This window comes from Salmo trutta, chromosome 39 (genome assembly GCF_901001165.1).
Source record: "Salmo trutta chromosome 39, fSalTru1.1, whole genome shotgun sequence".
Lineage (NCBI taxonomy): Eukaryota > Metazoa > Chordata > Actinopteri > Salmoniformes > Salmonidae > Salmo > Salmo trutta.
In genome coordinates this window covers 11,850,814-11,870,774 of record NC_042995.1, presented here as the reverse complement: position 1 = coordinate 11,870,774, position 19,961 = coordinate 11,850,814, and the positions used below count along the sequence as shown (strand labels likewise).

The window sequence follows — 19,961 nt, the reverse complement described above, 5'->3', positions numbered from 1 at the left end:
TTGAGGACCTGAAAGTCTACCGTTTGTATAAAAGTAATTAAAATATGCTAATAATGGATCTTTGAGTACATCAAAAAGGTCTGATATCCCTCTACTGGTATAGTGTCAAGCCCTGGTGTTTTTTCCAGACTGAAAACATATTATTGCCTCAAAGTTCCTCTTCTGTAAGTTGGCCTTCACACCGGTCTTTCTGTAAATGTGTTAATTTTACATTATTATTATTATTATTATTATTATTATTATTATTATTATTATTATAAAATAAATCCATACAGTTAACAGTGGAAATAGAGGAGACTGAAAAGAAAACATTTGCTTAAAATATTTTGCTTCCTCTTTCAAAATATAATTTGGTGAATCATGGATAACTCCATCATTTTAATGAGTTTCTGTAAATTCTTTCTGGTAGAATTTCTGTGTTGAAGATACAAGAAAAATTGTGTGCATTTCCCCCCATTTTCCATCCAATTTGCTTTATTTTTGTAATACATTACACTTGATCGTTCTTGAATAAGTACCTCCAGTTCTTTTTGTTTTTCCACTAACATATTTTGTGCCTCTATAATAGTTTCCATTACCATCTACCTGCTCTGTTACTTCCTCTATTTCCTTTATTAGTCTAATCTCTTTAGACCTAAACTGCTTTTGTTTTAATGATGAGTATTGTATTGAATGGCCTCTGAAAGTACATTTGAAAGTGTCGCATACAATAAGAGGATCTGCTGTACCTACGTTGTACAAAAAGTCAATTATGAATTATATTGTCTTAGTTAAGAACAAATTGTCATCCAATAGGCTTTGATTACATTTCCAATATCCCTGTCCACGTGGAAATTCTGTAAGAGCTATATGAAGGCCAATTAGATGGTGGTCCGATTGCATTTGGTCTCCTATTGATACTTTTGATGCCAGCAAGAACAAGACTAGGAAGTAATCAAGACGGCTAGCTTGATTAAGCCTCCTCCATGTATAACTCACTAGGTCAGGGTTTTTCAACCACCATATATCCACTAGTTCTAATGTATCCATGATCTTTGTAATCTCCTTAAATGCTTGAGGGTGATAGTTTGCAGAATGATTTCCTTTACGATCCATTGAGGTACTTAAAACCATATTATAATCTCCCACCATAATAACAGATTTTGTTGCTTGTGAGCTCAATAGATTATTACATATATTTTTGAAAAAAGTGTGGATCATCATTGTTTGGCCCATATAGATTAATTAGTCAGATCTGTTTTTGATCCAATAGCATATTTAAAATAATCCATCTTCCTTACGGATCTATTTGCACAATCGGATAAAAATGTGTATTAATTAGTATAATCACCCCTTTTGAGTTTCTTTGACCATGAAAAAAAAATATTTCTCCCTCCCATTCCTTTTTACACTCAACCTACTCTATATTTGTAGAATGAGTTTCCTGTAAACATTATATTATTTCTCTTTTAGCCATGTAAAAAAAAAAAAAAACATTTAATGAATACTTGACCAGTCTCAACGTCAACAGTGAAGAGGCGACTCCGGGATGCTGAGCCATATCTGAGACTGGCCCATAAAAAGAAAAAGATTAAGATGGGCAAAATAACAGACATTGGACAGAGGAACTCTGCCTAGAAGGCCAGCATCCTGGAGTCGCCTCTTCACTGTTGACAATGAGACTGGTGTTTTGCGGGTACTATTTAATGAAGCTGCCAATTGAGGACTTGTGAGGCATCTGTTTCTCAAACGAGACACTCCAATGTACTTGTCCTCTTGCCCAGTTGTGCACCAGGACCTCCCACTCCTCTTTCTATTCTGGTTAGAGCCAGTTTATGCTGTTCTGTCAAAGGGAGTAGTACATAGCGTTGTACGAGATCTTCAGTTTCTTGGCAATTTCTCACATGGAATAGCCTTCATTTCTCTGAACAAGAATAGACTGATGAGTTTCAGAAGAAAGTTCTTTGTTTCTGGCCATTTTGAGCCTGTAATCGAACACACAAATGCTGATGCTCCAGATACTCAACTAGTCTAAAAGAAGGCCAGTTTTAATGTTTTTTCAATCAGAACAGTTTTCAGCTGTGCTAACATAATTGCAAAAGGGTTTTCTAATGATCAATTCGCCTTTTAAAATGATAAACTTGGATTAGCTAACACATTTTTACATTTTTACATTTTATTCATTTAGCAGACGCTCTTATCCAGAGCGACTTACAGTAGTGAATGCATACATTTCATACAATTTCATACATATCATACATTTTTTTTTTTCTGTGCTGGCCCCCTGTGGGAATCGAACCCACAACCCTGGTGTTGCAAACACCATGCTCTACCAACTGAGCTACAGGGAAGGCTAACACAACGTGCCATTGGAACACAGGAGTGATGGTTGCTAATGATGGGCCTCTGTAAGCCTATGTAGATATTCCATAAAAAATCTGCCGTTTCCAGCTACAATAGTCATGGACAACATTAACAATGTCTACACTGTATTTCTGATCATCAATTTGATGTTATTTTAATGGACAAAAAAAACTGCTTTTCTTTAAAAAAAAAACAAGGACATTTATAAGTGACCCCAAACTGTTGAACGGTAGTGTACATTCGTTGTCACTGTTGATATTGTCCTGCAACATACTGATCTCCTGGGAGGGATCAGCTGAGGTCATTTAATACTTGTCTTAGTACCTCTGACCTTGCTAGGTTTCTGTCTATTCGGTGCTGGCTGACATGGGGGAGTATAAAACAATTTGGTTCCTGTGGACCCACTAACGTGGTGGATTGTCGACCTTTCCTGATTTGATAAGCTACAGGTGACAGTTACACCACAATCTCGTGTGGCCCCGTCCAGTGGGGCAAGAACTTTGCCGCAATGCCCGCGGGTTTGGTGTATATGTAGTACCACATATAATCCGACCTCGAACACCTGAGGCCTTTTTGTCATAAATGGGTCGTCACCTTCTGCACTTCTTTCCAACTTTCCTTGAGCGTACGCAAAGGTAGTTTGGAGGTGGATTCGCAAGTCCGTCACGTGTTGATGAGCCGTGTAGGCGGTGGCTGCGGCGACATCTCCCGGTTGGTACAGGAGATGCAGTGGAAGTGTCATTTGCCGGCCCTTCATCATCTCGATTGGTGTTATTCCCGTAGACCTGTTGCGTGTGGCTCTGATCACAATCAGTACCAGTGGGAGTTTGAGGTCTCAATCTTTGTGGTTGGCTGCCACATACTTCCTCAGGATTCTGACGATTGTCTGGTTTCTCATTTCTACCCTGCCAGAGCTCCTAGGGTGGTACGCAATGTGTAGTTTAGCTTTGACTCCCAGGAGCCACCACTGTTCGGTCATTACAGCTGCCGAAAAGTGGGTTCCTCTGTTGCCGTCAGCGGTTTCTCCTGGCAGGCTGAAAGGACTGAATGTGGTTGAGCAAAAGAATGGCCGTGCTTTCCGCTGTGTCATTGGTTGCGGGCAGGCACTCCATCTACTTTGTCAATGCGCAAGTCACTGTGAGGAGATAATTCTCGCATCTGGCAACTAGGCCGACCCAGTCGATCTGGATCGAGCTCGAAAATCAAGTTGTCCGGTCTCTTAGCTGTGCTCGCAAGCTCTAGAAGTGACAAAATTGGCAAAGGGCCCTTTGGCAATGTGGGCAGTAGGGCCCAAGAAGTCAATGAAGTTGGGATACATGTTCGACAGAAACAGTTGTTTGAAAGGCAATAGCTCTTCTATTCCTGTTTCAGTGAGCATGCCAAAGTAAGCTGAACAATGATAGTAGGCTTGTGAGTGTTTATTTCGTGCTTGTTTGACATTGTTAGCCAATGAGCTATCATGTTTGCGAGTCTCAGAACCGCTGAATTCTATTTTCAAAGCCGTGGCAAGTTGAGCGTAGTCGTTTTGCACGTGTTGCTGTTGTAGACGGGTGAACCTTCTCACATGTCTGTTAGACGTTAGCTTCAACAGGTAAAGCCTGTCGATATATGTAGCTTTGGGGTAGTCATCCAAGGTGTCCTCTATGTCTGCTAAGAACGGCTGTATCGTTTGGCTTTCCTGGACCGGGGTCAAAGATGCTGAAGTTTGACGATTTTGTCAAGTGCCAAGTGCGCGGGGAGCATCTGCACCCTCCTGTGGGGAATTGTGGTCCGAAAAGCCAAGATTTGGTTGTGTTGACGAGGGGGCGCCAGGTTACTGTGGGCCGAATGGTCAAGAGGAAAAGACGGAGGGACCCCTAAGAGAGGTGAAGTCTGAAATCTCCTGTCGTCTACATTCCTTCATTCCCTGAGCTCTGGTTGTGAGCTAGGTTGCTCGTTAAGGTAGTCCCGTGATAGCGCGTGACTGTTCTGGAGTTCCTCTAGATGATACCTAGGGTGGTATTCTGCTGTATCGCAGAGTCCACCTGGGAGATGGTGTTTATCTTAAACACGTAGGTGTCGCACTTGCTCCGCTCGGCCTCATACTTATCTGTCATGGTTTCAGGGAGAGGTCTCGAGTGCGAAGCAAGAGATTAAGTGATGTGATGTCCTCCTTTTGCTTAGAGATCACGTTTTCCAACTTTCTCACTTGGGCTTTCTCATCGTTCATTGAATCAGCGACTTCAAGGAGTTCCGCTGTTTTGTCATCCAACTTGGTAAATGTGTTCATTAACTGATCGTCTTTGGTCTGCAGCTTTTGGAATAGAACATTATTGCTTTGAGTGTAGGGCATCAAGTTGCTCGCCCCTGTTTTTAGCTAGCTCGTCAGATTCATCTAGTTTTGCGTGGACTTCATCGTATATATTTTGGCCTAAAACTATTTGTTCCTGTAGAATATGGACTTGGTCAAGAGTTTGTTCATGTTCTTTATCATAAGTCTAAGCCAGATCTTTCAATTAATCTGTTCTCAAACGCAGTTCCTCGGCTGCCAGTAGTTTGTCTTTGTCGGCTTTAAATCGTCAACGAGACAGTGATATCCAATCAGTTGAGATTGTTACAACGCTGTACTGTATCCAACCAAACGTGAGCAACAAACTCACTCAACGTCAACAAAACAAAAGGAGATGATCGTGGACTTCAGGAAACAGCAGAGGGAGCACCCCCCCCCCTATCCACATCGACAGGATAGTAGTGGAGAAGGTGGAAAGTTTAAGTTCCTCTGCAACAGCGTTGAAGAAATTTGGCTTGTCACCTAAAACCCTGACCAACTTTTACAGATGCACAATTGAGAGCATCCTGTTGGGCTGTATCACTGCCTGGTACGGCAACTGCACCACCCTCAACCGCAAGGCTCTCGAGCGGGTGGTGCGGTCTGCACAACACATCACCGGGGGCAAACTACCTACCCTCCAAGACACCTACAGCACCCGATGTCACAGGACGACCAAAAAGATCAAGGACAACAACCACCCAAGCCACTGCCTGTTAACCCTGCTACCATCCAGAAGGCAAGGTCAGTACGGGTGCATCAAAGCTGGGACTGAGAGACTGAAAAACCATCACTAACACAGAGAGGCTGCTGCCTACATAGACTCAAATCATTGGCCACTTTAATAAATGGATCACTAGACACTCTAAATAATGCCACTTTAATAATGTTTACATATCTTACAATACTCATCTCATATGTTTATACTGTATCTTATACCATCAATTGCATCTTACCTATGCCGCTCATCCATATATTTATATGGACATATTCTTATTCCATCCCTTTAGATTTGTCTGTATTAGGTAGTTGTGGAATTGTTAGATTACTTGTTAGATATTACTGCACTGTCGGAACTAGAAGCACAAGCATGTCGCTACACTCGCATTAACATGTGACTCAATAAAATTTGATTTGAGCATATGGTTGCTGTCACAAGAAAGAAACTATAAAAATGTAAAAAAATGTAATTACTTGCTATTCATCACCACCACTTATCCCTGAAAGCTGAAATCCCACTGGATTCTAGCAAAGGCGGGACTTACAACAATACCAGATCACTAATGTGGGAGTTGGCTCTAATGAGCTCGTAAATGTAATTGTTCAATTTAAAACCTGTTGGGGATAGGGGGCAGTATTTGCACGGCCGGATAAAAAAACGTACCCGATTTAATCTGGTTACAACTCCTGCCCAGTAACTAGAATATGCATATAATTATTGGCTTTGGATAGAAAACACCCTAAAGTTTCTAAAACTGTTTGAATGGTGTCTGTGAGTATAACAGAACTCATATGGCAGGCAAAAACCTGAGAAGATTCCTTACAGGAAGTGGCCTGTCTGACCATTTCTTGCCCTCCTTGATCATCTCTATCCAAAACAGGGGATCTCTGCTGTTACGTGACACTTCCTACGGCTCCCATGGGCTCTCAGAAGGCGGGAAAAAGCTGAATGATGAAATTCCATCCCCAGGCTGAAACACATTAGCGCGTTTGGCAAGTGCTCTATCAGAGGGCCATCAGACTGAGGCTCGTGCATGAGGGGATAGCATGCTTTTACTTTCACTCTCTTTGTATTAAAAAACGATTTCCCGGTCGGAATATTATCGCTTTTTTATGAGAAAAATGGCATAAAAATTGATTTTAAACAGCGGTTGACATGCTTCGAAGTACGGTAATGGAATATTTAGAATTTTTTTGTCACAAAATGCGTCGTGCTCGTCACCCTTATTTACACTTTCGGATAGTGTCTTGAACGCACGAACAAAACGCCGCTATTTGGATATAACAATGGATTATTTGGGACCAAACCAATATTTGTTATTGAAGTAGAAGTCCTGGGAGTGCATTCTGACGAAGAACAGCAAAGGTAATAACATTTTTCTTATAGTAAATCTGACTTTGGTGAGTGCTAAACTTGCTGGGTGTCTAAATAGCTAGCCCTGTAATGCCGGGCTATCTACTTAGAATATTGCAAAATGTGCTTTCACCGAAAAGCTATTTTAAAATCGGACATATCGAGTGCATAGAGGAGTTCTGTATCTATAATTCTTAAAATAATTGTTAGGTTTTTTGTGAACGTTTATCGTGAGTAATTTAGTAAATTCACCGGAGGTGTTCGGTGGGAATGCTAGTCACATGCTAGTCACCTGCTAATGTAAAAAGCTGTTTTTTTATATAAATATGAACTTGATTGAACAGACATGCATGTATTGTATAACATAATGTCGTAAGATTGTCATCTGATGAAGATCATCAAAGGTTAGTGCTGCATTTAGCTGTGGTTTGGGTTTATGTGACATTATATGCTAGCTTGAAAAATGGGTGTCTGATTATTTCTGGCTGGGTACTCTGCTGACATAATCTAATGTTTTGCTTTCGTTGTAAAGCCTTTTTGAAATCGGACAGTGTGGTTAGATTAACGAGAGCCTTGTCTTTAAAATGCTGTAAAATAGTCATATGTTTGAGAAATTGAAGTAATAGCATTTCTAAGGTATTTGAATAATGCGCCACGGGATTCAACTGGCTGTTGAGTAGGTGGGACGCAAGCGTCCCACCTAGCCCAGAGAGGTTAAATAATGTTATTGATGAATCATACCTGTCTAGACTATTTGAAAATTAAACTTTAAATTAACCTGAAAACGTTGCTTAATCTAAGTTTATGTAGAACGTTGAAAATCATATCATACTGTGTAACCTGAAATATTTTAAAACAATTACTGGCGATTCTTCACCACCAGAGGTCACTGATAGCACAAGCTGAAATCACATGGGATTCCCGCACGGCAAGGGATTTCACTTTGAACAAAGGGTTAAACAAAAATGGCTGTCCCCCTTGTTAGCTTAACATTTGGTGCAATGCTTAGCTTCACTTGTGCTGGAAAGTCAGACTCCGCACAACAAAAGTCCCCTCCAACAAGAGAACGGGTTTACTAAGTGACGTCTCACGTTCAATCTTTCAGCAATATTTTTTGCGATTAACCGGAACGTGCGTAAAACACAAATACGCCGTTGGTCTACTCGCACCAATGAAAACGCGAGACAGAGATCATTACTAACTTGGTCAAGCCAATATCTACTCAAATTTTAAATCGGCTGGCTCTATGTCCACGCTCGAGAAAATAATTACGACCAAGTCTACTCGCTCCTGAACGCGATAGACAGAAATAACACTACATTGGGCCCAACTAGTATTTTTCTCAGAATGCCTGCATCGGGTGGTACATACGCCCTAGCTCATAGCATTCAGTAAATCCCCTACACACTGATTTGTGTCAGATACACAACACGAGTCAATCTTGCTCCACTAGTATCTGAGTGAAAAAGAAAAACCACACACGCCACTCAACAATAATCCTGATTGGTGTATAAGTAACTTGCTACACAATTCCTATGGACTGAATTCAACAGTGAGGCCAAGTTTTATCTTAGATTCCTCGCACAGGGGCATCAATATGTCGTGACGTTGTCATTAATGCAATGACATGCTATTTATTGAATAATTAACTGTTTATTATTACGTGATTAAATTAATCATGTAACAATTAACTCAGTAACCTGAAGCACCACGGGAAAAGTTTGTTTAATGCGTTAACATTTCCCGAATTAACTCAAAACATAGATTTCATAGCAGTCACCAATTAATTCATTTCCTCAGTCTCATTCTGAATGTCATATAATTAGTAAATCTGCACAAACCCGGGTCTCACTAAATATTCCGTACCACACAAATTGAGTTGATTATTTATTTACTAACCAGTTAAATGATAACATAAGATAAATATACACAAACAGTCCAGGTTATTGGTTAAAACTTCATACAATGGCAACAGGTCCCTAGTGGACCAACACAAGATGGAGATTTACAGAGAGATTGAGAGAGAAAGCGCAAGAGAGAAATTCAACACTTGGATACATTTGTAAACTATGCTTAGTTTCAGCACTAACACCTTGCCCTGAACTGCCCCGGTTATGGGTAAAAAGTGTAATGCATGTATTTACGGTCTCTGTTAGGTATCTCTTTGTGGGTCTACTTCCGCTTAGTGGGAAAGGTTTGGCCAATGCATTGGTCATTCGTCTTCAGGTGTAAGTCTCTGATTTTCCAAACGATGTCACAATGTCCTTTCATTTAGTTGTCAGTTTCCTTGCACTTGTTCTGTGAGAGTGGGCTTCTGAGGAGGCTAATCAGCCGTGTGGATGCTCCCGGCGTGGGTAAGAGGGCCGTGTAGACAACCGGTGACTTGAAAAGAATAGCCGGATGGTTCTGCTTAAATTCAACTTCCTAGATACAGAACTTAGAATAGCTACTCCACCATAAACTTGATTGTTCAGAGATTTACTTTGTCTTCAACCTCGTGTTGCGTTTCAGGGTCACGACTAGTTGTAGACCTCGGCTGCAGCGCATGGTCAACTTAGTCTGATATGTCAATTCTTAACTCATGTTTTATACCGTAGAGTAGAAAGGGGCGTTTCCATCTTTATGACACACTCTCTGGGTTCCCTAGGTGTAGCTAGTTACAAGGCAAGGTATTAGGATTTACTATGATCTCGTTTAGACAACTAAAATCAGTCTTATCACCAAAACATTCTCTTTCATCTGCATATTTTCTACACAAAGTATGTAAACATCACATATACATTATGAAAACTCTTCAAGTTAATGTTTTCGTTATAACATCCTCAACTAACTTTTAAGAACATCATAAAATAGACATTCATTTTCATATTCCAGCCATCATTGTTTCCACCATTTGGCTGATCAAATATACATGTCCCAAAGTCCATTTATTTGATGTTGTGTAGTTTTGAGCTGTAAACTCTTCCTAAGGCACACAGACATTCCAGTCTCTCACATTAGAGAACAGAATGGAGTTGGGCTGTTGCCTTATAATTTACGATGGGCGTGAGGTCATAAACCCCCCTCATCAATCCCTCTATACTTCTCCCCCTCTTCGGGAGGGAGAGATATCTCTGTAGAACCGTGATCCACTGTAACCTGATCCTCACAGGCCAGTTATGACAGTCCCCCTCTGGTGGGTTCAACTTGGAAGGATCCTGCATTTTGCAACCCACCATAAGAATGACCATCGGATGTCAACAATTGTATATACACAGTGTACGCCATTTGTTTGTGAGAATGGGATCAAATCAATTTGGTTCATATATAGACACCATTTCATTTAAAACAGTTTGTTTCATTTAAAATTATCCACAAGAGCAGATGTTGCCCAGAACAAATTAATATCAATTAACTTCAACAGTTATTAAAATTAATTAATCAATGACTAGAACAATGAATCTAGCAATAAAATACAATTTAATAATAACTAGTCAAATCATAGCCTGTTTATCATTAAACAAAACGTGTTTGGTAATATAAAAATAATCCACCGAAACTAATGCTGAAAACTGATCATCACATCATCTTTATCTGATACAGTGCATTCAAAAAGTATTCAAACCCCTTGACTTTTTCCACCTTCTGTTACATTACAGCATTATTATAACATTTATTAAATAGTTTTTTCCCTCAAATCTACACACAACAGCCCAAAATTACAATGCAAAAAACAGGTTTTTGAAAAATATTTGTAAGCATCGTCTTAGCTGTGTGCATAGGGTCGTTGTCCTGTTGGAAGGTGGACCAGTGAGGTCCTGAGCACTCTGGAGCAGGTTTTCATCAAGGATCTCTGTAATTTGCTCCGTTCAAATTTCCCCTCGATCCTGACTAGTCTCCCAGTCCCTGTCGTTGAAAAACAAACCCACAGCATGATGCTGCCACCACCATGTTTCACCATGCTCTGACATGCACTGTCAACTGTGGGACCTTATATAGGCAGGTGTGTGCCTGTTTGAATTGAATTTACAAAGTGGACTCAGGATGCACCTGAGAACAATTGAGTCTCATAGCAAACGGTATGAATACTTATTATTTGCCCCCTAAAAAACTTTTCAAGTTGTCATTATGGGCTACTGTGTGTAGATTGAGGACTTTTTTAATTTAATCAATTTTATTATAAGGCTGTAACATAACAAAATGTGGAAAAAGTCCAGGTGTCTGAATACTTTCCTTTGGCACTGAGTATACAAACATTAGGAACACCTTCCTAATATTGAGTTGCAATCCCCTTTGTCCTCAGAACAGCCTCAATTCGTCAGGCCATGGACTCCACCTGGTGTGGAAAGAAACCCACAGGGATGCTGGGCCACGATGACTCCAATGCTTCCCACAGTTGTGTCGGGTTGGCTGGGAGTGGATCTCTACTCCGAATAGCTCGTTCCATATCCTCCCACAGATGCACAATTGGATTGAGATCTGGTGACTCGGCAGGCCACTGCAGTAAGCTGAATTCACTGTCACGGTTTCCATGGAACCATTCCTGGACAAGCCTTGTGGCATGGGGCATAATCCTGATGAAAAAAATATATTTGCAGCTGGATACATTGCTGGCATAAAGGGATGCACCTGATTGGCAATGATGTTTAGACATCCTGTGGCATTAAAACGTTGCTCCAATTTATCAAGGAGCCCAATGTGTGCCATGAAAACACACCACCAGCCTGCAATGCTGACACACGGCATGGATGCATGTACTCATGGTTTTCTCCATACCCTAGTATCCCATCAGCATGACACAGCAGGAACTGGGATTATCTAGACCAGCGTTTCCCAAAATGTTTATAGTCCCGTACCTCTTCAAACATTCAACCTCCAGCTGCGTACCAGGGTCAGCACACTCAAATATTGTTAGCCTGTCACACAGGCTTCAGTTTGTCAAAACCAGGCTCGTTGGAAGTGACAAAGAGCTCATATAGGACCAGGGCACATATAATAATCCATTTTGCTCTTTATTTAGCCATTTTACATATAAAACCTTACTTGCTCATTGAAAATTGTGAATAACTCACCACAGGTTAGTGAGATTGGTGTGCTTGATAGGAAGGATGCACATAACTCTGCAATGTTGGGTTGTATTGGAGAGAGTCGGTCTTAAATCCTTTTCCACACAGTCTGTGCCTGTATTTAGTTTTTATGCTAGTGAGGGCCAAGAATCCACTCTCACATAGGTACGTGGTTGCAAAGGGCATCAGTGTCTTAGCAGAGCGATTTGCCAAGGCAGGATACTCTGAGCGCAGCCCAATCCAGAAATCTGGCAGCAGCTTCTGATTAAATTCAATTTTCACAGAACCGCTTGTTGCAATTTTGATGAGGCTCTTGTTCAGATATCGGTAAGTTTACTGGAGGCAGGGCATGAAAGAGGTAACGAATCCAGTTTGTGTCATCCGTTTCAGGAAAGTATCTGCGTAATTACACACCAAACTCACTCAGGTGCTTCGCTAGATCACATTTGACCTTGTCCGTAAGCTTGAGTTCATTTTCAGACAAACAAAATCATACAATGATGGAAAGACCTGTGTGTTGTCCTTGTTAACAAAGTTAACCATTTTCACTGTAGTGTCCAAAGCGTCTTTCAAGCTGTCAAGCATTCCCTTGGCAGCAGGAGCCTCTCGGTGGATGCTGCAGTGTACCCAAGTAACGTTGGGAGCAACTGCTTGCACGCGTGTTACCACTTCACTGTCGCCCTGTCATGGCTTTTGCGCCATCAGTACAGATACCAACATCTTGACCACCAAAGTCCATTTGATGTCACAAAGCTGTCCAGTACTTTAAAAAGATACCCTGTTGTCTCGGTTTCAAGTGGTTTGCAGAAGAGGATGTCTTCCTTAATTGACCCTCCAAAAACGTAACGGACATATACCAGGAGCTGTGCCAGGCCCGCCATGTCTGTTGACTCATCCAGCTGTAACGCATAGAATTCACTGGCTTGTACGCAAAGCAGTAATTGTTTCAAAACATCTGCCATGTCACTGATGCATCATGAAACAGTATAGCTTTTTTGGCTTTTTCCCCCAGCATTGTCACAGTCATATCCGCAGAAGCAGGAAGAATTAAGTCCTCCACAATAGTATGGTGCTTGCCTTTCCTGGCCACTCAGTAGCTCATAATATAAGATGCTTCTAGCCCCTTCTTATTAATGGCATCTGTTGGTTTATACATGTCTTACTACTGGAAAGTCGTCTCAACTCTCGCTAAAAAACTCCTGTGGCTTATTTTTCAAATTGGCATGTTTTGTTTCTAAATGTCTGCATTCACAAAAGTGAAGGTTTCATCGAGTTGTGAGATAACACACTGTGGCTGAGGAAAGGCACTATTCCCAATATAAGTAAATCCCAAATCAATGTAGGTCTCATCATATTTGCACCTCTTCGATGGTCCAACATCCCTGTCTGTTGTTTGGTGCTTTCCCGAGTAAGCAGGCAGTAGCTCTGACAGTTGTGATTCTGATGCAGCCGCAGTGTCCATGCTAGCTGGGCAAACAACAAATGTAGAATTACTGATGCTAGCATTGGATGTGCTCGTGGAAGCAGAACAACTTGTGTCGTCGACAGGTGCAGTACTAGTAGAGCTGGGATGTGTCTACGGACGTGGGCTAAAAAAAACACAGCAAAACTGACAAGATGTACACTGATCAGTAAAAAGAGGCTAACATTCTATGACGCTCCCTTTCCTCTGCCTTGTTCTCACAGTGAGAAACAATAGGGTTCTACACTTTCTTCATTTGATCCAACTCAATGTTGCCAATTATTTTATGAGATGAGAATTAAGTGGAGTGACTAATCTTAGCTGGTCTGAGAGAACTGATGAGGCTACTATTATGTACACCTTGGTGTCTTTTTAACTGGTCCATTTGAGAGAAACTCACCCTACAGTCAGAACAGGAGTAAGGCTTCTCTCCTTTATGTATACGTTCATGTGTTTTAAAGTTGCTCAGTCGAGAGAAACTCCTTCCACAGTCAGAGCAGGAGTAAGGCTTCTCTCCTGTGTGTATACGTTCATGCTGTTTTAGGTGGCTCGATTGAGAGAAACTCTTTCCACAGTCAGAGCAGGAGTACGGCTTCTCTCCTTTATGTATACGTTCATGTGTTTTAAAGTTGCTCAGTCGAGAGAAACTCCTTCCACAGTCAGAGCAGGAGTAAGGCTTCTCTCCTGTGTGTATACGTTCATGTTGTTTTAGGTGGCTCAATTGAGAGAAACTCGCCCTACAGTCAGAGCAGGAGTAACGCTTCTCTCCTGTGTGTGTTCTCTGGTGAACTTTTAGCTCAGATGATGTTATGAAGCATTTTCCACAGTCAGAGCAGGAGTAAGGCTTCTCTCCTGTGTGTATACGTTCATGATGTTTTAGGTGGCTCGATTGAGAGAAACTCGCCCTACAGTCAGAGCAGAAGTAAGGCCTTTCTCCTGTGTGTGTTCTCTGGTGAACTTTTAGCTCAGATGATGTTATGAAGCATTTTCCACAGTCAGAGCAGGAGTAAGGCTTCTCTCCTCTGTGTATACGTTCATGTTGTTTTAGGTAGCTCGAGTGAGAGAAACTCTTTCCACAGTCAGAGCAGGAGTACGGCTTATCTCCTTTATGTATACCTTGGTGACTTTTTAAGTGGACCAGTTGAGAGAAATTCGCCCCACAGTCAGAGCAGGAGTAAGGCTTCTCTCCTGTGTGTATACGTTCATGTTGTTTTAGGTGGCTCGGATGACAGAAACTCTTTCCACAGTCAGAGCAGGAGTAAGGCTTTTCTCCAGTGTGCGTTCTTTGATGAACTTTTAGCTTAGATGATGTTATGAAGCATTTTCCACAGTCAGAGCAGGAGTAAGGCTTCTCTCCTGTGTGTGATCTTTGATGAACTTTTAGCGCAGATGATGTTATGAAGCATTTTCCACAGTCAGAGCAAGAGTAAGGCTTCTCTCCTGTGTGTACTCTCTGGTGAACTGTCAGAACCCCTGATGTTTTGAATCTCTTCCCACAGTCAGTGCAGAAATACAGATTCTCTCCTGTATGTATTTGTAGGTGGATTTTTAGCTTTGATAGAATTGGGAAAATCTCCTCACAGTGTGGGCAGTGGTGAGATCTCTTAGCTCTGTGATCTTCCTGCTGTAGCTCTCTGGATGTAGAGAATGTCTCAACATGATCTCCTGTGTGAACATCAGAAGAACCAGGCAGTTGGCGTAATATACAGTACCAGTCAAAAGTTTGGACACACCTACTCATTCAAGGGGTTCTCTTTATTTTTACTATTTTCTACATTGAATAATAATAATAATAGAGAAAACATAAAAACTATGGAATAACACATATGGAATCATGTAACCCGCCCCCCCCAAAAAAAGTGTTAAATCAAAATAGCTTGTAGTTTAGATTCTTGAAAGTAGTCACCCCTTGCCTTGACAGCTTGGCACACTCTTGGCACTCTCTGAACCAGCTTCACGAGGAATGATTTTCCAACAGTCTTGAAGTTCACACACATGCTGAGCAATTGTTGGCTGCTTTTCCTTCACTCTGCAATCCAACTCATCCTAAACAATCTCAATTGGGTTATGGTCTGGTGATTGTGGAGGCCAGGTCATCTGATGCAGCACTCCATCACTCTCCTTCTTGGTCAAATAGCCCTTACACAGCCTGGAGGTGTGTTGGGTCATCTTGTTGAAAATCAAATGAGTCCCACTAAGCCCAAACCAGCTGGAATGGATTATCGCTGCAGAATGCTGTGGTAGCCATGCTGGTTACATGTGCCTTGAATTTTAAGTAAATCAGGCAGTCACCAGCAAAGCACCCCCACAACATCACACCTCCTCCATGCTTCACGGTAGGAAATACACATGCGGAGATCATCCGGTCACCTACTCTGCGTCTCACAAAGACACGGCGGTTGGAAGCAAAAATCTGAAACTTGGACTCATCAGACCAAAGGACAGATTTCCACAGGTCTAATGTCCATTGCTCGTGTTTCTTAGCCCAAGCAAGTATCTTCTTATTGGTGTGCTTTAGTAGTGGTTTCTTTGCATCAATCCGACCATGAAGGCCTAAGTCACACAGTCTACTCTGAACAGTTGATGCATCTGTTACTTGAACTCTGAAGCATTTATTTGGGCTGCAATTTCTGAGGCTGGTAACTCTAATTGACTTATCCCTTGCAGCAGAGGTAACTCTGGGTCTTCCATTCCTGTGGCGATCCTCACGAAAGCCAGTTTCATCATAGCGCTTGATGGTTTTTGCGACTGCACTTGAAGAAACTGTCAAAGTTCTTGAAATGTTCCAGATTGACTGAGCTTCAGGTCTTAAAGTAATGATGGAATTTCGTTTCACTTTGCTTATTTGAGCTGTTCTTGCCATAATATCAACCTGTTTTTTTACCAAATAGGGCCATCTTCTGTTTACCACCCCTACCTTGTCACAACACCACTGATCGGCTCAAACGCATTAAGGAAAAATATTCCACAAATGAACTTTTACGAAGGCACACCTGTTAATTGAAATGCGTACCGGGTGACTACCTTATGAAGCTGGATGAGAGAATGCCAAGCGTTTGCAAAGCTGTCAAGGCAAAGGGTGGCTACTTTGAAGAATCTCAAATATATTGATTTGTTTAACACTTTTTTGGTTACTACACTATTCCATATATAATGTTTCATAGTTTTGATGTCTTCACAATTATTCTACAATTCAGAAAGAAAAACCCTTGAATGAGTAGGTGTCCAAACTTTTGACTGGTACTGTACATGTCATTCAAATTTATTTTACGAAGCCCTTTTTACATCAGCAGTTGTCAAAGTGCTTTACAGAAATCCAGCCTAAAATCACAAAAGAGCATACAATGCAGAAGCAAAGTGGTTATGACAAACTTCCTAGAAAGCAGGAACCTAGGAAGAAACAGAGAGGAACCAGGCTCAAAGGCGTGGCCGGTCCTCTTCTGGCTGTACCGGGTGACATACACTACATTTAAAAAAACGTTTTGGGTCACTTTTAAATGTCCTTGTTTTGAAAGAAATTTTATTTTACAAAAAATTGCTTATCAAATTGATCAGAAATAGCGTAGACATTGTTAATGTTGTAAATGACTATCGTGGCTGGAAACGGCAGATTTTTTATGGAATATCTACATAGGCGTACAGAGGCCCATTATCAGCAACCATCACTCCTGTGTTCCAATGGCACGTTGTGTTAGCTAATCCAAGTTTATCATTTTAAAAAGGCTAATTGATCATTAGAAAACTTTTTTTAAATGATACACCTGGATTAGCTAACACAACATTACATTGGAACACAGGAGTGATGGTTGCTGATAATGGGCCTCTGTACGCCCATGTAGATATTCCATAAAAAATCTGCCGTTTCCAGCCACGATAGTCATTTGCAACATTACAAAACAATGTCTACTGTTTTTCTGATCAATTTTATTTTTCATTGGCCAAAAAAAGTGCTTTTCTTTCAAAACAAGGACATTTCTAAGTGACCCCAAACTTTTGAACGGTAGTGTATGTATTCATATCAGTAGGCTGTACAACACAAAAGGGGAATAAAACCACTCTAAGTGGGTAAGAGTTGAAAGCTAAAAAGGGGCGTGTCATTCTCCACTCACTATCACAAGGGATAGTAATGTTAGAGAATTGAGTCATCTGGTGATTTTCAGTACCGATACTTTTCTCTTTGAAGTAGAATCGATATAAGGTTAAATATTAGACATGTGTAAGCAGAATGAAGGCTGAGCCCATTTGAATGTACAGAGCTGGATCAATATCGAGTTAACCATTAGACATATAAAAAACAGTAAGCAGAATCCGTGTGGATGAGGCAAGGTAGACCAACACAGACGTGACTGGTCTGGGCCATATCTGATCTTGTGAAGGCTACTGGACATGGGTTAATCATACATAGACAACATCAGCCTGAACTTGTAAAGGCCTTTGGACAGGAACATTAGCTAATCAGTTATAGGCACCATTAGACCTGCAGTAGGAGTGTGCATGTCTGTGTGTCACGCCACCAATAGAATCTATGACCTAATGTCTGAGCCAATAAGAAAGGCAGCAAGATTAGGGTGGCCAAGGCTAGAAGGTATTAATAATTTACATAAAGTGGAGTGACAATGTTATGTAAGGGTAAAACTGTATAAAAGCTGAGTACTGAGAATCAGTTCTTCCATGGAATTGCTCGGCGTTGTTACTTTAGTAATAAGTCTATTTCAATTCACAAGCTCCGGTATCTTAGAAATACTTGATTCAATATTTCCACGACAGTACCTACACAGACTCATTTCATAGACATTTAAAAAAAAACACTGGCAGTGTGTCTACTTCACTTCTTTAGTCTACTCTCTGATCACTCCAGATAACCCAGTGAATAAAACAAATGTTGGCAATACTGGTGTCAAACCATGCAAGTCTGAGTAGCATGAAAAAACATCTAGCTTCTCATTGAAACAGTTCTACTGCAACTTTTCATGCACAGTGGGAAGTTGGAGCGAACAACAGACTTAGACAGAACCTGTGCTTACCATGAGAAAAAGATGTCCCAATCTTCTCCTCCTTTTCTTCATCTTTAATGTTGACATTCAGCTCCAGTGTTTGACTGCAGTCTTCCAGCTTCACTGATGCCATCTCTGGATCCTGCAGTGTAAACTGGGCTCCACTGTCACAATCAGGACCCAGTGACTGTAGGTTTGGACTCAGTGTGGAAGGAGAGAGGCAGGCTGGGTCTGTCGTCACTGTTGATGTTACCGGACTCAGACTTACTCTGAGTCGGCCTGTAGTAACAATGAGAAACAGACAAGTTATTGTCTTGACAGTTCCGGTACATTCTTTATTCTCTAAAAATATATTATATTGCTTCTTGTTCAATTATCTAATTCACCACATGACTTGGACTGAAATAGGTGCCGGTACTGTTTATATTTAGGTGCAGGAGCCCCACAATACTGTTGAACTAATATTCTATAAGAAGAACATGAGCTCAAACAGTAGACATTTGAGGTGACGGTACTCAGCTCCGGTGAGCTCCTGTCCAAGTCAAGCACTGATCTCATTTCAATAGATCTGGTAGCTAAGCATTGACAACAAAACATGAATTCATCCAAATTAGACCCTTTAAATAAGTGCGCTTAACTTATAGTAGATTTCACAAATTCACATAAATGCACAAAACCATATAGTACGAGGTTACTGTTTGTGAGACCGTGAAATTGTCTCTCTCTGATGCACCCGCACTGAAGTCCGTTGACGCAGACAGGGTGGGCACCGCCATTTTACCAGGTCATGAATTTGACACAAAACCAACATGCTAAATGAACTCCGAATTAAATTGATTATTAAATTACCTTCCGGAAATGTACATCCATTCAGACAAACCCAAAGTTTCTAGCTATGGGACTTTGTAAAATAGTTATCACGTTATCAGGTTTGATGTAATTGAACAGATTTGTTACCTATCATGGTATGACATGTTCTTTCTAACTTTAGAAAGTTTAACACCTGCTATTACATACCTGTAGTCATACAGAAACAGACTGCACAGTTCCGGCGCTTTCTTTATTCTGAAGAATGGTGTGTGCCTGCCCGGAACTTACTGTTCCCCCACTACCACAGCGCAGCCACAGATAGAACAATGAGACAGATATTTCACCGGATATATAAATGTGAAGCATTCGCTTTGCGTTTCCACGCACTACCAAATAGGGTAGTGAGAGGAAGCCCACTGGCCGGCAGTGGGAGAAGATGGAACGAGATGGATTTTGGCTGACATTCTGCAAATGTTCTAATCGATGAAACATCTGATCTTAATACAGTTCTGTTCCCAACACTAAAATCAGTTGTGAACAGAGTGGACTAAGTTTTGTAGAGTTTACCCTTTGCAAAATAAAAAAAAAAGTGCATTGTTTAGAAGGAACGCGAATTGAGTTTTTGCACATGAACGCTTCACAGTGGCGTTCCCTAACAGAAATATGCAGATATGTGCTAGAACACACCAATAGGATCTCACTAGCTCATGCTCGGTATTGCCCACTGACTCAACTGTTCCCATTGGAAGCGTCCAGCTGTGGTACATCTTGGTTTAGTTATAAAATCTTTGGCGCAACCGTCCGTGCATTCAGGGATCCTTGGGATGGCCCTACCCCATTATATCTGAAGAGCGGTGCTTAATTTTAGCCAAAGTTATCAACTTCCAAAAAGGTCTATTGAGAAAACAGCATGTTTTACAAAGTA

At 41.1% G+C, this 19,961-nt stretch overlaps 1 protein-coding gene across 7 annotated transcripts in view; it reads right to left on the bottom strand.

Annotated features, from left to right (window-relative positions):
- The window catches only part of LOC115179500 (zinc finger protein OZF-like), a 103,267-nt gene that overhangs the window by 70,657 nt on the left and 12,649 nt on the right, over positions 1–19,961 (bottom strand). For 3 of the 7 annotated variants that reach the window (XM_029741064.1, XM_029741067.1, XM_029741068.1), the window contains exon 3: positions 18,257–18,505. In XM_029741064.1, the coding sequence (XP_029596924.1) occupies positions 18,257–18,505 (249 nt within the window). Of the gene's footprint in view, positions 1–12,682; positions 14,898–18,256; positions 18,506–19,243; positions 19,892–19,961 lie in introns of those variants that run through there. The other 4 variants (XM_029741063.1, XM_029741066.1, XM_029741065.1 and 1 more) reach the window with 4 other exon arrangements.